Source organism: Acromyrmex echinatior, chromosome 9 (assembly GCF_024713525.1).
Source record: "Acromyrmex echinatior isolate Ae372 chromosome 9, ASM2471352v2, whole genome shotgun sequence".
NCBI classification, from domain to species: domain Eukaryota; kingdom Metazoa; phylum Arthropoda; class Insecta; order Hymenoptera; family Formicidae; genus Acromyrmex; species Acromyrmex echinatior.
In genome coordinates this window covers 3,809,959-3,826,639 of record NC_141860.1, presented here as the reverse complement: position 1 = coordinate 3,826,639, position 16,681 = coordinate 3,809,959, and the positions used below count along the sequence as shown (strand labels likewise).

Here is a 16,681-nt window from a genome sequence, read left to right as displayed (position 1 = left end):
CCAAATTATTTTATATGATCTATTACTTCTCTATTAATTTCATCGAGAAGACGTATATTGAACATGAACCTTAGAAGTTTTTTAATTGATAGTCACTTTGCAATTATTTGCAATATTTATAAGATTTACTCATAAAGATTTGTTCGAATTTTTTATACTTTTTATACATTTTCTTTTCTTCTTGATTACACATCTATTTTATTTTAAATATAAAAAGTAATACAATAATTACAAATGATAGATGTATAATGTATAGATCTGTTCTTTTTAGGGTAAAGTCTTTCTTCCTTTTCCACATTAGAGAGAAAAAGAGAAAAAATGAATTGTGTAAGAAATTCAGCTCAAAAACAAGCCTTCTGTAACGAATATATGAATATATATCGCTATAACTACATAATTAAACAAAAAATAATTCAATAGACAGATAAATGAGAGTAAATGTGCAAATGAAAGTGCGTTATAATATACTATTTATATACTATTAAACGTCAAATTGATGTTAAAATCATCGTATTTATATCGATTCGACATCAATTCGATGACTCATTTCTTGCTGGATAATATTTACTTTTTAAAAAAATAAAGTTTTTTTAAATATTTTCTCTGTACGAATATTTTTTGCATTCACTGTACGTTTTTACAAAAGTAACGCTAATTTTTAGACATAAAATTTTTTTTAATTTCTCACCGATTGCATTCTTAATGAACAATACGAAAATTATCATGTATACATTTGAATTATAGGATATAAATAGTTTATTATAGCGAACCTTTAACCGCGCAGTTACTCTCATTTGTTTGTCTATTGAATTATTTTTGTTTTAATTTCGAGAGTTCATATATTGTCATACTTATATAACTAAACAAATTTGCTATAACTTAAAAATTATTATTTTTTTAGTTGTTTGCAGAAACGTTAGAAAGAAAGAAAAATATACTATAAAAAAGTACATACTTTTATGTCTCTATAATCAGTTATTACTGCATAAATTTTGTGTGATTCAAAATATGTTCTAGAATATTTAATTTTTTAAAATTATGTTATTGTGTAGCAAATAAGATTTTGGCTATTGTTTGGACAACTTCTGATTGGTTTGTCGCATTTAGAACATTGTTTTAACCCTTAATATACACGTCATTCGTGTCCTGCCTTTTTTTTTTTGAAGTATTAGCAGCACCGAATTTTTTTCTATTCCTAAAAAAAGTTTGACATCTAGAGAACAAGTTTTGTACGTTGCTAACTTCAATTCGTGCGTATCCCTTACTTGGCATAACTCTAAGTTACAAATGACCCAACGTGTGTACATTTTTTGTAACTAAAAAATTTTTATTTTTTTCTTTATTTTAAACTAATTCTCAGTTATATTGCGAGAATATTTTGCGAATTATTAAAAAAAAGAATTTAATCCTAAAACATGTTAGTCCTGTACAGCTCTATTCAATAATCAATACAACTCTACTTATATTACTTATATTTTTTTTTAAAAACTTTCTTGTTTTTCTTTACATAATAGTACAATTTTGACTTTAATTGAATCTCATCGACAATAGTTTATCTTTTAGTACAATACGGAGAGCCGCCACTGATATATATCATATAATAAAGCGCTTTTGTGCAAACAGGATTTTGCCGCTCGTCTTAGTATTTCTTTTGTTAATCTTTTAAATAAGCTATTTTTTAAAATAATTAGCTCCAAATAATCCCCTCTTCCAATTGAAATTTAGAGGTTCTTTTCGATGTGAGAAATATAAAGTACGTACGATTTAGCAGTTAGGCAGATTCAAACTATATACATATCAGTATTTATATTCTGTCAAAGAACCATACCTTGTTTTTAACCTTTTAGCAGTTTCTACAAAAGTGTCTAGTATCGATCTTATACCTTTCGTTATCAGTCACGAATATTCCGTTATTACAAGACAGTTACAATGGAACAAGTATCCTGCAACTTGTTTATTCGTCGATGGATACGTAGACATTATACAAAAATAGGAGGACCATTTTTGAGACAATGCAACTATTGTCCTGTAAAAATAAAACTGTACCCTAGGATTGATTTACGTAATACAGTAAGTCATACAGTAACGGAACATCCAAACATATTAACAGAAGAAGAAAGGAAAGAAGAACTGCAGCATTTGTCATTATGGAGACATATTACTATAAAAGATAATATAACATGTAATAGATGTAATGTCAAACTTAAGTGTAATAGAGAATGTTTCTCCTGCGTACGTAATCACCTAAAAAATATACAAAGGTAAGTGTACCTTAAAAGTATACCTTATCAAAAATTGATATAGAAGAATAAAATTGACAGCAATTGATAGCAATAAATAAATAATAACACATGAAAAAATATAACGGTTAAAACTAATGTTCAACAAAGCATTCATCGAGATATGTACAGTGAGAGGAACAAGTATTCGTACAAGGAAATTTTTTATAAAAAAAGTCTTATTTGTAAAAAATAAACATTAATTAGCAATTTTATACAATGAACTTATTCTGTTCTAACATAAACAAGCTTCACATTCCTGATTCTAGAAACTAAATTTCTCGAGTACGAATATTTTAATTTTGAGCATCTAAACAATAGAATTTTTAATTTTCGCTTATTTTTCAAATGATATATTTTTTATTCTTTTCGGTATATATAATTTTAAGAAACATACAGTCTATTTTATTCTTTATGAATAAATTATTAATTACCTAGCAAGAAATGAATGTCACTTAAACGTCGTATCATTATTGGAATCATCGTATCGATATCGATTCGACATCAATTTGATAACTCATTTCTCACAGGATAATATTTACTTTTTAAAAATTAGGTTTTTTAAAAAAATATTTTATATGAAAATACTTTTTGCACCCACTGTATATTATAACCATGTTTTATAGTATATAAAAAAGTTAGTAGATAATATTCATTTATTTTAATTTTCGTATAAGAATAATGTATATAAGATTTGTATTCATCAGATTGCCATGCTAGATCGCATCTCAATAAAATTGAATTATCCAAATAATAAATTGAAAATTATAAAATAATACATTTGTCAAAATGTTGGAGTAGTGTACATAATTGAAACTAATTCTATGTTGCGTTTTTTACTTTCTTATTAATATTCTATATTTAAATGTAGAATATCACCTCCATGTACAGATGATGAGTACAGATAGTGAGTAGCGATACTAACATGGATACAACTATAAAAAAGGATCAAATGCATTCAGCAACTTTATCTAAAATTTGTAAAAACATAGAATAAGTAGGTGTTCTTGATAAGTAATTATTCATTATACATTTATTTAACCTACAGCACGAAGTTGCACAAAAGTTGCAGCAATATTACGAAGATTTTGCAGCTATATTGCAAATTTTGTGCTGTATAGGTTATTACAATGTAAATAGATTATTTAAATTAAACATTGCGTTTCCAAATATTAGAAAAATTTTAGTACTTCATTAGTAAAATTGTTGAACCCGAAACATGCAATATAAGTATCAGCGATGGAAACCCTTACTTTCTATAATCTGTTATAATGATTTGGAAATGGCATTGCAACTTTTTATGATGGTAACAATAACTAATTAAAAACTAAGATTGAGAAGGTAACTTTTAAAAAGTAACTTGTCTCTATGCATTGTTTATTGAAACAAATAATTTATTATTTATATTGTAACGTGTTGAATCGTTACATTTATTTGTTATTTTTATTCATTATAAATAATGAGATACCTTTTTCAATAAAACGTGACGATGACAAGTTATTTTTAAAAATAAATTTTCTAAACCAATGTTTAATGAAATATTGATAAATGTGAAATGAAAATACTAATAACAATTAAATCGTACTTACTATTAATTATTAATAGTAAGTACTTGCGATTATATTATAAAATTTATTAATATCGTGATAAAAAGTCATTAATACATTATTATGACAAGACTTTCATCGCATTTAAGATAATTATCCCGATAATTTGATTAAGGTCCCTCCACGTTGTGATAAGGTTAGTATCCAATACAAAGAAGAAAAAATCTTCATAGAAAAGCGAATTTGATGTATTCTGATTCCATGTCAAATTCATAAGATCCATTCGCAAAAAAAAGTTAAGCAATCCGTCAAACACCAGCGGTCTTATTACAGAAGGATGTGAATTCCAAATCTTTCAGACTACTTATGATAGAAATAATTTTGGTAGCATCTTAATTACATTTTTATTGCATTTTTAATATTATATAATATCAAAATTTGCGAGGAAATTATATGTTCTGCCATACATTACTACAAATCATCTCTTATTAAAAATAAAAAGATAAAATGATTTCCTTATGGAATCATGATTACGAAGGAATATATTTAATAGTAATAAAATACATGCATTATTGTAATTTTTTATATGTATGAATACAAAAGTATCTCGGATACCAACTGTTCCAGATAAATCGAACTTGATAATAACGAGATTTTAAAGAACTAAGTATGCTTTCTAAAAAATTTGTTATTATATACAAAATTTAATAATCTTTTTTTTTCTGCATTTTCCCAAAATTTTAATTATTAATTAACCTCGCTAATATAAAGGTATCCATTCGACTTATCTCGAATTTTTTATATCCACACATTTTTAATTAAATTCATGTAATCACGATATCATTGATAAAAGAACATCGGGTATTTTGATACAAAAATTATCTAAATCGACAAAAATCAAAATTTGTTAAATATAATCTCGTAATATATCTGCATATATTTTATCATAGAAAAATATATAATATACATATAAATTAATAATTAACAATATTCTGGAATGGCGAGATGTCTCCAATACCTAAAAATGATTTTAAAATAACAGTTAAAAAATTAAATATATACATTTTTCGTAATCATATTTTTTTGTTCAGAACAATCATCGAAAAATAAGCAAATTATTTGCATAAAGCTTAAATTTATTTACTTAACAATTTGGATTTAAAAAAATAATCATTATATGTATATCCATACATTAATTATATAATATTAAATTCGTAATATTATTAAGATATAGTACTATTACTAACATTATTATTACTAGTGGGAGAACATTTAATAAAACAAAAAAAGCGATGAAAATTATATGTTAAAGTATACTACTAAATTAATTTCATAACTTGATTTTAAAATATATAGCACATAATTGTCTCATTGACAAAATTATTACTTCCAGTGCAAGATGAGAAAATTCGGAATTAATTCCGATCCTGTACAAGAATTTCCAACAAGATACCAAACTAGACTTTGCGAATGGACTTTACAGAAAGTGACGAGGAATAAGTCTTCATATGATATTGTAAAAATAATTTCGACTTTCTATCGGTACAAATCACGCATTCACTGCATAGCATCCACTTGTCGCGAGGGACAGCGATGAGGTTTTCGTACATAATAAATTAATCATTAATATTTGTAATTTTTTAATGTTAAAAATATAAATGTAAAAAACAAACAAGAAGTTAATATTTAACCTATATTACTTCAGTGAAAATTCGAATCTTTACTGACTTATTTAATAAATTAAATAGACGAAAAATTGATGATTATTTTAAACATCAAATTTTTAATTAAAAGTTATTTAAAATTATTAATGACTTTTTCATATTTACAATAAAATCCAAATTAAAAAAAATTTTTTTAATTAAACATCTATCAAATTCGTTAAATTAATAAACAATTTTTGTTATCATATGGTTCGTCGATTTCGTGTAATTTACATCAATAAAGCAACAATAAATTTGATTTACTACGACAAGATAAATGCTATCTGTATGGAATACATATATTTAATACGAATATATAAAGATTCCAATAAATGTATAATTTAAATTAGTAATTATTGTGGATATTACAAAAATAAACATAATGGCATTTACCTGGACATAGTTCACATAAATTTTATATTACGTAATATTATTATACATGTAATATTATATTATATTATTATATATGTAATATTATTATACATACATTTATTTATGATAAAATTAATTAATATTAATGCGTATACATACTTTGTATATGTATAAAATTTTATAAGATATTAAGTTTAATTTCAGGGGAGCCGAAAATTTAATGAAATTTAAAATTATATATAATATATAATCATAAAATTAAAATTATATATAATATATAATCATATTTGACAATTGGGTTGTTGACAATTAAATAAAATTTAAGATTAATTAAAAATTTTATTTAATTTTTATTCTTTTCTTTGCAATTATCAAGTACGTACACATAATGTCTATGTATCCTTATCTTCATATTATATAATTTATTAGTTAGATTTATTATATAATATTTTTTTAGTTTAATTATATTTATTTTTTAAAACAAAATTTAATTACTCGAAATCTATTTAAGTGTCATTTTATTTATAATAATTTTTCAATTTATCTACATTTATTGTCTTTACCTATACAGTCCCCATCTATCCATATACTTGTCCTATCTATCCGTATTTTCATTTATTTGTGCCTATTCGCGTATCCTATCTCTGTATATTTCTACTTCCTACATTACTTCATTAACGTGTAACACCGCGAATATAATACGTTAATGATTGTGTTCAGTAGAGAAAGCAGCTTTGCAAATGTTGTAAAATTCTTCAACACGATTGGTTCTTGCTTTAGGTTCTTATGAATTTAAATGAATTAATGATATTAAATCAAATTTTACAAATAAATGCAAAACTGCTTTCTTTGCTGAATGCAGCATGCCTAACCATGTCCTATCGTGTACTGATAAATTCAGAGAGATTACCTAATTGCGATCGTATTAAATAAATGAGCAATAAATGATAATAATTAAAATAGACTTTTAATTTTTAAAATACAAAAAATTAATAAATAATAAAGCTAATGAGAGCCATTGCGGATAATGAAGTGCAACTAGAATTTGTAGATTAAAAAACCTACAAAACTTGCGCTTCATTATGCACTAGCTCTCATTAGCTCTGTTATTTATTAGTTATTGTATTTTAAATCAACAACATAAGAACTCGCAATTTGCGAGTAAATTGCCCTCCCGAATATTCAGAATTTATCTTTATATATATATATATCTTTCAAAAAATTAGATCGGTGTTACATACCAACACCCACATCGTTCAGATCCTCGTCTTTTTTCTGGCCAATATTCTGGCTTAATATGCCAGAGATTGACAGTAAGGAGAAATATTCCTTTTTACTGCCGACTAAAAGCGTAAAATTTTACGCCTTTGTATGATGCCCGAAACACGAACGCGTCGCGAAGGGACCACCATATTAATCAAATTGATTAAATATTAATTATCAATAATAGTAATTTTATTAATACATGTGTGTGAATAAATTTATTCTTTATTCATGTCTATTCGAAACTAAAAATGTAAGTATCTGACTAAAAATAAATCTAAATTTTAAAAAATCTCTATGAGGGACATTTTGATTTTATAAATCTCAAATATTGTGAAATTAGATCAAATTTCTTAATATAAATTTTACACAATATAAACAACAAAACTTCAAATTAAATATAAACCGGAAATTACTAAATCGATTACTATCCCATAAAATTTAAGGCCCATATACGTATTCTTAACGATTCGAACGATTCGTTGCTGAATCTCATCTCAAAACATGCAGAGAGATAAGAAATTCAGATAAATGATGTAAGATCCAAAAGGAAGATAATTTTCCCTTACATTAATAAATATCGTATATCGTTTATGTTTTAAATTAATACAATCATTTTCTGCATAATTTATTATTTCAAAATTAAGTATTTTAAAAGATGCAAAATTCCGAACGCGATTTTTTAAAATAATTATAAAATAAAATTCTTTTATTTCTTGACACAAATGAACCTATACTGGATCTTACATCATGTTACTATTTTGACTGGTATAAAATCCAGTCACTACATATGGATAAGTTATAAAAATTTAGGCCAAAGTAAGTGCATTTAGTGCAGTTTAGGTAAATTATAGTAACAATTAATAATCATAAAATATTTTTTATAAAAAAGCGAGGTTAATAAATTATACGACAAATGCGCTACATTAAAATATCTGTTATTTCATTAGTAACAAGTATACAAATAATAAGTGTGAAGCAATACAAAGAATATCTTTGAAAACAGTATGTTATATACATATATGTGTATGTATATTATTTTTTTCTGCACCAACTTAAATAAAATTTAATCCTGAATGAATATTTGAAAATAGGATAGATAGAAAGAATAATAAAACTATACTTATTATACTGTAACAAACACTGTTCTATATTATAATATCTATAGACAAAAAAAACAATTTCATTTACTCTAATTACATTTTATATATATATATATGTTCTTTATATTTTTAATTTACTGTATTTTATTTATTTAAAAAATACGAATACTTTATTAATTCTTGTTTTTACTTCTAAATGCTATGTTAAGACGTAATATACGAGGTGTTTGATAATTCTGTTGACAATACTCGTAGGTACAGCGGACTAAACTGAATCGAAAAGTCTTGTATCATTTTGCAATTTTTGCAATAATTAACAAGATATTAATAATCGTTCAATATTGGTTTTCAATAAATTTTTACCCAAATACCATTAATTTTACAGAAAAACTACAAGAGACAAAAATTGTTAATTTTCTCCTTATAAAGTTCTAGAATTTTTGTCAGAATTTTTTAATATCGTATTTCCTCATATGTTGGTAAAAATACTTGCCAATGTAAAAATGCAATACTAAAAAATTGATAAAAAATTCTGAAAAAATCTTAGAGCTTTATGAGAAGAAAACAAACAATTTTTGCTGTTTTTCTGTAAAATCGATAGTATGATCAATAGATCATCGCAATAGTAACAAGATATTAATTATTTAATAAATAATATCTTGTTACTATTGCGATGATCTATTGATGGTACTATCAATTTTACAGAAAAACAGCAAAAATTGTTTATTTTCTTCTCATAGAGCTCCAAGATTTTTTTCAGAATTTTTTATCAACTTTTTAGTATTGCATTTTTTCATTGGCAAGTATTTTTATCAACATGTGAGGAAATACGATATTAAAAAATTCTGAAAAAATATTTAGAACTTTATAAAGAGAAAATTAACAATTTTTGCTGAAATTGAAGATCAATGTTCGCCACTATTTAATAATTAATATCTTGTTACTATTGCGAAAATTGCAAAATGGTAGAGGACTTTTCGACTCAGTTTAGTCCGTTCTACTTGCCCACGAGCGTTATCAGTACAATTATCAAACATTCTGTATATATTTTAATGTAAAACATATTTAAAAAATTACATAGAATCAACTTTTATTATATAATATTTTTAAAATTGAATTATTTGGTATCAATCGAATTGAATTACATACAACTGAGATTAAATTACTTATTATGTGTGTGTGTATTTTATATAAATATATATATATATATATATATATATATATATATACACACACACACATACATACACACACACACACACACACACACACATATACATATATAAAATATATTCGCGTATATAATATATAATATATTCACGTTAACATATGAATTTAGAAACAAAATTTCAGCTTTTAACATTGTAGTTTTCTTGAATGAAATAGTTCTATTTGACTGTTTCGGTTAAATTAATGAGAGATTGGATAAGAGCAATGGCGACTTTTACGAAAGATTAAAAATTACTTAAACTGAGTGTTAATATGATATTATAAATTTTACAGTGCATGTACAATAAAATAAGAAGAAGCATCCAGGATTAAATTTATCCTAATCTGTTCTAACTTATCCACTTTAAGGTAACGGATGGAATGCTACATATACATTTATAAAAAATATACAGGTATATTTTTATTAAATTGATGCATATATGCATCTGTAGATATATTAATAAAATCACCACGTATCCGTTACCTCAACAAAAACATCAATTCATCACTCACCATTTGATGCGCAACAGCGGAGTTTCATCTGCATCGTCGCTATGATGATTCTGTAACAAAAAGAATATAAAATCTAAATTAAAACAAAGCAAAAAAATCAATTAATATTTAAAAAAATATTTATTAAACGTAATTCTCTTGAAAATAATCACATAATTTTCAAAATATTTTTAGCATCGAATTTTTTAATTTACCATTCACTTATATATTTATAAAAATAATTATATACTCGAAAAAATGTTATACAATAGACATTACATATTATATATAATTATATATAAACATTTTTTATATATGAAACATTTTTTCCCCGAGTATTTACTCAAAAAATCTTAAAAATATACATAGATATTTATAAAATTTCAAAATAATTTTAAGATAATTCTTTTTTTCTAATTATTATTTTTAAATCAGTATAAAATAAAGCGAATAAATAGAAAAAAGATATTGATTTTACAATAACAAAAAAAGATATTTACCGCAAGGTTGCTCCGCCGGTGCCCGATGCCTCTCCCAGACCTCCTCCTCCTCTCAGAGTTGGGGTTGACACATCCTCTCGCACTGGACACTCGCGAAAAACACTCGCGAATAATGGACTATAATCGCACGCGGACTATAACTCCGATTACTTGAACGGCACTCCCGGACAAACGCGCGACGCGACGAACCGGCTGCGGTTCGTTCATTTTCAAATAAATCGGCGACGAGGGTACGTTAGCTTCCCCGTTGGATTTTTACACGAAGAGAACGATTTTCCTCAATAACTAAAAATTTATCTAGATATATCATTCAGATCCGAAAGTTTTTAGATTTGAGAAAAATCGTTCTTTTCGTATAAATATCCTCTGGGTACTGAGCCCTCCCACCACGTCAAGGTGTACCCGTGAGAGGGAAGACAATCTGAAAAATGTAATAGCTATTATCTATATTACTATGCAACCGGTTAACTTTTACAAACGAATATATCAAACACAGTCTGCAATTCGTTATCATTGCGAAATAAATTTAGAGCAGCTAAAAGGATTGAATCTTTTATTTATAGATGATGTCTGTAAGATATGATTAAAGTCAATGAAATGAGCTATTTAATAAAAAAGAGAAATGTTTCTTTTATTATATCGATAATAATATAGTTTCAAAGAATTACGTTCAATTTTTAAACGGATCGTATAACGGAAGGTGCACAAAAACAAAAAAAGAATTAAATTATTAAAGCTGAAAGCAGGAATTGCGTTATTTGCATGAGAGTATTATTCATATTAACATTATATGACTCGTGTGATACCGTTCATACAGACAAAGCGGCCGTGTCGCGTGTCGCTCTTCTTCACATTTCTTTTTGAAACATATAATAATCGCAAAAATGCTAGATATATAATAAGAAATGTTGTATTTTATGAATGTTCACGTAATGAACGATTACTAGAATGATTAATTATTCATAAGGTACAACGTTTCGTATTATATTTAGCATTCTTCGCGATAAGATTTTAAAAAGTAATGTGAAAGAACCGCACGCGACACGACTACCTATTTCTAAGAATTTCAGGGACCGCACAGTAACTACGCGTAAACATAAACATGACGCGCCGCTCTGTGCCACCCCGTACCATCCTCACACAAGGTCGCGCCAACCGTCTAACTGCCGAAATAAAACGAATATTACGAATATTACGAATAAGTAAAATAATATATTCTTCCCATTTTTAATGTTCTTCGATTAATAAAACGATTATTTCTAGTTTTAGCGGCGCGAATCGTTCAATGCGATATCATAATTATATTGCGATATACCGAGGAACATATTTGACTTTATTTTATAATTTATTTTATTTTATAATTTTAAATATCAATTTTTCGTATCAATTATAATGTAATGCTGACAAAAGGCAAGAAGTAAAAAGAGATTCTTATTAGCGTGGTCTTCCTTACATAATTGCTCACGTGAAATAATTTTAACATCCCAATATTATATCTCAATTTTAGAATAATAGCATGCATCTAACAATAAGAATCTCATTTTTATTGTTAGTTATCGTACATCCGCAAACGCATGAAATATTTAAAATATTCATGAACTGCGTATGTGAGTAATAAATCTTGGAAATAAAGGGAAAAAGTGCATACAACCTATAATCCTTTTCAATCCTTAATATATTCCTTAGTTTTAGGCAACCTTATGTAATTCGCGTTCGTAGATATTGCTGTTAATTAATGCGACACGCGGAGCGACTCGAAAACACGTGCATCTCCCACCGAGATCGCCTAGCGAATGCCGAAGTGATGACGATCGACTACCGCGCCGTGCCCCCCCTCGCCTTCGCTCCGCGTCCCACCGCTTTTCGTCGCCAGTGACCCCCTTCCCCTACCGAGCTTTTCGCCAGATGTTTTTAGATTACACTCAACTATCGCGTATTCAAAGGACGAAAAATATTCAACGATTTATTCAATTATATTTTTCATATTTTACATGATTTTGACAAACGGATATCGCCGTACATTTCGCGTTTTGATTTGTGGCATCTCGGGCACAATCCTATATTATTTGCATGATTCTCTTAAACGAATTAGTAATTATTCGCGTGAAATATTTTTGATATTTTCTATAATTCTCAATTTTCATAATTCTTTTTAATGATCCATACTTCAATAAAGATTGATAAAATATTCTATATATGTTCTTTATACAAAGATAAACGCAAAAAATCTTAATAAAATGAAACAATTTGTGCTAAATACAGTTTGGTTAAAAATACTAAATATCTTGTTAATCGTTATTTAATTTTTCAGTTAATAAATTAATTTAAGACACTCTACTTTTACTGCAAATTATTCTGTGTTTCAGAAATTCTTTAAAAGTATAATAAAATATAAAATAGATTCCGGAAACTTATTTAAAATATTAAATGAGTCAGAAATGTAGTTATTTAAAATAATAAATACTAAATTTCTCTTTTAATTTTTTTAATTTAAAATGTATACTTTAATTTTCATCGCTTTTACAAGTATGTAAAAATTATTAAACGATTTTTACGTATATTTTGGCAACTTTAAAAAGAATTTGTAAAGTTGTATATTTATAACAAATTATACATTGTTGTAACTAAATATAGTTAACAAAATGAGAAAAATGTACTTTTTCAAAAATGTACAACTCTGAAACATAAATATTTAAACGAAATATTTAAATGTTAATGTTTTTTTTAAACTAAATTAAGTTAGAGTTAATGGCTTATAAATTTTTAATTTAAAAGAAGTTAATAAATTAAAGTTTAAAAGTAACTGAATAAAGTTAAAAATTAATGTATTTAAAATTATCTAAATTAAAAGTTATTAACTTTTTAACTTTTTTTTAACTTTTAACGTTTTAACTAATTACTACCTGACAATCCTGAACATATTTTTCGTTTAAATAAATAACTTTTTTAACTAAATTTAATTCTTTCTCTTTTTGTCATAATCTTTTCATATCATTGCATTGTGAGTCTAAATCAAATAATTACGATATTTAATATATAATATTTTATGAAATGGTATACACATATATAATATTTTTCTAAATTTTTGATTTCTTTTATATTATTACAGATGCATTTTGCTCCTAAAATGTAGGAACAGAGAATGGATAATAAACTAGCACATTTAATAGCGCAAGTAATGTGCAATAAATAATATTTTGTATAAAGTAATGTGCAATATTAATATTAGAAATTTTAAATAATAAATAATATGTGTAAAAGTTTTATTATTTTATAAACAATATTTATTTATTATCATTTTTTAATTTGTCACAATTTTTGACCATTTTTTAGCATGAATTCAAAATTTAGAAAATAATGCGTTTAAAAAAGGAGGGAATAGCTAAAACATGACGGACCAATCACAAGTGATACCCGTGTGGCGTCACTCTGATTGTAGGCTCTCTAGTCATTTCTTGCTGCGGTTGAAGAGGTGAGGCAACTACAGCATCCAAGATGACGTGTATCGTTCCAATTTGAAATGCATATTTATTATTATTATTCGCACTAATTGCATGCTTACTAAAATTGGAACGCTATTGGTAGCATGTTTTTATGACGACATATCTGCAGCGCTTGCGATCAATTTTGAACACAGCCGATGTCATTCCACTTATGCATAATCTATCTCGTTCTATCTTAAGCCAGTTCTACATCAGTTGCAAGCTGATCGCAAGTTTGTTGCGACAGTCAATAAAGCGTTGATTTCAAAATGCAAGCTTCAGCTCGACTTTAAGTAGAGAATCGATTCTTGTATCTTCAAACAAGATGAAAATTACAAAAATGATCAAATTTACTAGATGTTGATTAATGAAATTATTAATATTCTAGTAAATTCGCTCACTTTTGTAAATTTTCACCTCGTTTCAAAATACAGAATCGATCCCCAGATCCTGAAAAATATGGTGGATCAAACGTGTTATCCAATCTCTGAGAATCTATATATAGCATGTGCTTCTAAGTGTTGTCATGTTGCATGCTCCAACATGCTCTTACTTCCTTCAATCGTATCTTCTATTCACTCAAACGCGCTCGTTAGAATGAGTAGGAACTATAGTAGGAACATGTTCAAGCATGTGTAGTATGCGACGCGACAAATCTTCTGTGTACGTAGAACGTCCAGAATCAGTGCAACTCACGTGATAAAGAATCTGTTGCTATATTTTCTGTATAGTTCTTTTCCCTCCAACTCTTTAGTTATACTCTTTAATTATATATCTATTTCATATCAAGTGCAAAACGTGTAGAACAGTGCAACTACAGAGAACAGACTCGAAGCATCCGAGTGTTATATATCTTTTCCTTAATAACCTCAACAGAGGCAACAAAGAAAATTCTAGAAGATTCAGACAGTCAGGTCAGTCCATCCTGCTCAATCCGGGTCCATTCTGATTCGTTCTGCAGTCCCTTGCGTTTTGCTGGAAAGTGAATTTCTAGATCTATCGATCCTTTAACATCTATTTTACCTTGGTGACGTGATATTGTAAAATCTAGCAACAATGGCAACAAAAATCGACGAGGTAAATATTTTATTGTTTTATTTAATTTTTAGTTATACTTTCCTGCACTTTATGTATATAAAATGTGATCCAATTTATGCTCACATTTTGGAAGGGAAAAAAAATGAGATAAGTTGAGTTTGTCATATTAAAATGACAACAAATTATGATGCAGAATTATTCGCTTTTCGATATATAAGACGAATTAGAAAAATTTTTTGGAATTATATCAATAATTCAAACATATATATATATATATATATATATATATATATATATAAAACAAATTTGCTATCATAAATCGAAATCGAAAATTTTTAAGTATATGAAATTTAAAATTTTTTTACAGATAAATTTAATTAATCGTTTCTTTATCAGATGAGGTATTTTTTAAAGCAATATTTTAATATTCTTTCCCACAGATAAAATTAGATATTGCAGAACTCAACAACTTACTCAAGCAAGCTAATAGACAGCGCATCAAAGATGTATTAACGCTGGAAATCAGGAAACTGCAAACGCAGATAGAAACAGCAAAATTACTGGAACAGAAGAATTCATCTACGACAACTTCTTCGCTCAATACTGCCCAAAAATGCTACGAAGTGAAACTGAACAATTACGGATGGGACCAGACGAATACGACAATGAAGATTTATATAACATTAAGCAATGTTCATCAGTTGCCCAAGGAGGCTATTGTCTGTAATTTTACAGAAAAATCTCTGGATCTACGCATATTCGGATTAGATAATAAAAATTATCACTTACCGATTAACAATCTGTGTGCGGAGATCGATATTGAGAAGAGTAACTTTAAAGTAAAAACCGATATGATCGTCGTGTCACTCGCAAAAAAGATTGCCAAAGAGTGGTCGCATGTTACATTGGTAGAGAAGAGAATTAAGGACGCGAAATCGCCATCCATGCCTGAGCTAGGTGAGGACACCGATCCTAGCGCCAGCCTAATGAATCTTATGAAAAAAATGTATCAGGATGGCGATGATGAAACGAAGAAAACCATAGCGAAGGCATGGACTGAGAGCCAGGAGAAACAAAGAAATGGCGCAAGTTTAGATTTGTAATTTCGGTATCAATCTAATCTAGATTTATCTATTTCTTTTTTGATACGTTAAAAAGTGTAATATAAATTATAAAGAACAATGCTCTCAAGAAACGAAAATGTAGAAAATGTGATTATATATATTTATCCTTTCTCTCTGTGTAAAGAAAGTAAAAATATACGGCATTGATATAACTGTAAGTTTTCAGTCTTAAATAGATCAGTCTTAAGAAAAGTTTCTTTCAATCTAATTGCAAAATTGAAGAAAATCCAAATTTAAATATTTTAATTTTATAAGCAATTATATATTTTCTGAATATATTCAAAGATATTTAAATTCCATTAAAAATATTTTTAAGTCTTGAAATAATTAAATTATGAAATCTTTTAATCTTTTTTTTTTAAATGTTTATCCATGTGGATATATGTTTGATAAATATTGTTAATTATTTACGAATAATTACACCATTATCATAGTATTGATATTGAACCATTGGAAACAATTATTTGCGTGCTGTGTATTAACAGTTGTGCATTTCGATGGATTATTATACATTCGTTGTACGTCATTGGAGGAATTAATAAAACACATGTCCCAATTAATTAAAATCA

The 16,681-nt window shown here is 26.7% G+C and overlaps 3 protein-coding genes across 4 annotated transcripts in view; 2 read left to right on the top strand and 1 right to left on the bottom strand.

Annotated features, from left to right (window-relative positions):
- PsGEF (Protostome-specific GEF) overlaps positions 1-11,081 on the bottom strand; it is an 85,224-nt gene extending 74,143 nt beyond the window's left edge. The window contains exons 1-2 of one of the 2 annotated variants that reach the window (XM_087409282.1): positions 10,469-11,081; positions 9,990-10,039 (exon numbers count right to left, since the gene is read on the bottom strand). In XM_087409282.1, the coding sequence (XP_087265408.1) occupies positions 9,990-9,992 (3 nt within the window). In that variant the 5' untranslated portion in view covers positions 9,993-10,039; positions 10,469-11,081. The remainder of the gene's footprint in view (positions 1-9,989; positions 10,040-10,468) is intronic. The other variant, XM_087409284.1, reaches the window with a different exon arrangement.
- On the top strand, positions 110-6,034 carry LOC147908514 (uncharacterized). Its single transcript, XM_087409305.1, has 2 exons — positions 110-2,261; positions 3,151-6,034. Exons 1-2 carry the CDS (start codon positions 1,930-1,932, stop codon positions 3,185-3,187), a joined length of 369 nt encoding a protein of 122 aa, XP_087265431.1. The 5' UTR covers positions 110-1,929; the 3' UTR covers positions 3,188-6,034.
- Positions 11,082-14,509: 3,428 nt separating the features above from the next.
- On the top strand, positions 14,510-16,678 carry LOC105148799 (calcyclin-binding protein). The gene is made up of 2 exons (XM_011060733.2): positions 14,510-15,027; positions 15,429-16,678. The coding sequence occupies exons 1-2, from the start codon at positions 15,007-15,009 to the stop codon at positions 16,089-16,091; spliced, it is 684 nt and encodes a 227-aa protein (XP_011059035.1). The 5' UTR covers positions 14,510-15,006; the 3' UTR covers positions 16,092-16,678.
- Positions 16,679-16,681: the final 3 nt, after the last annotated feature.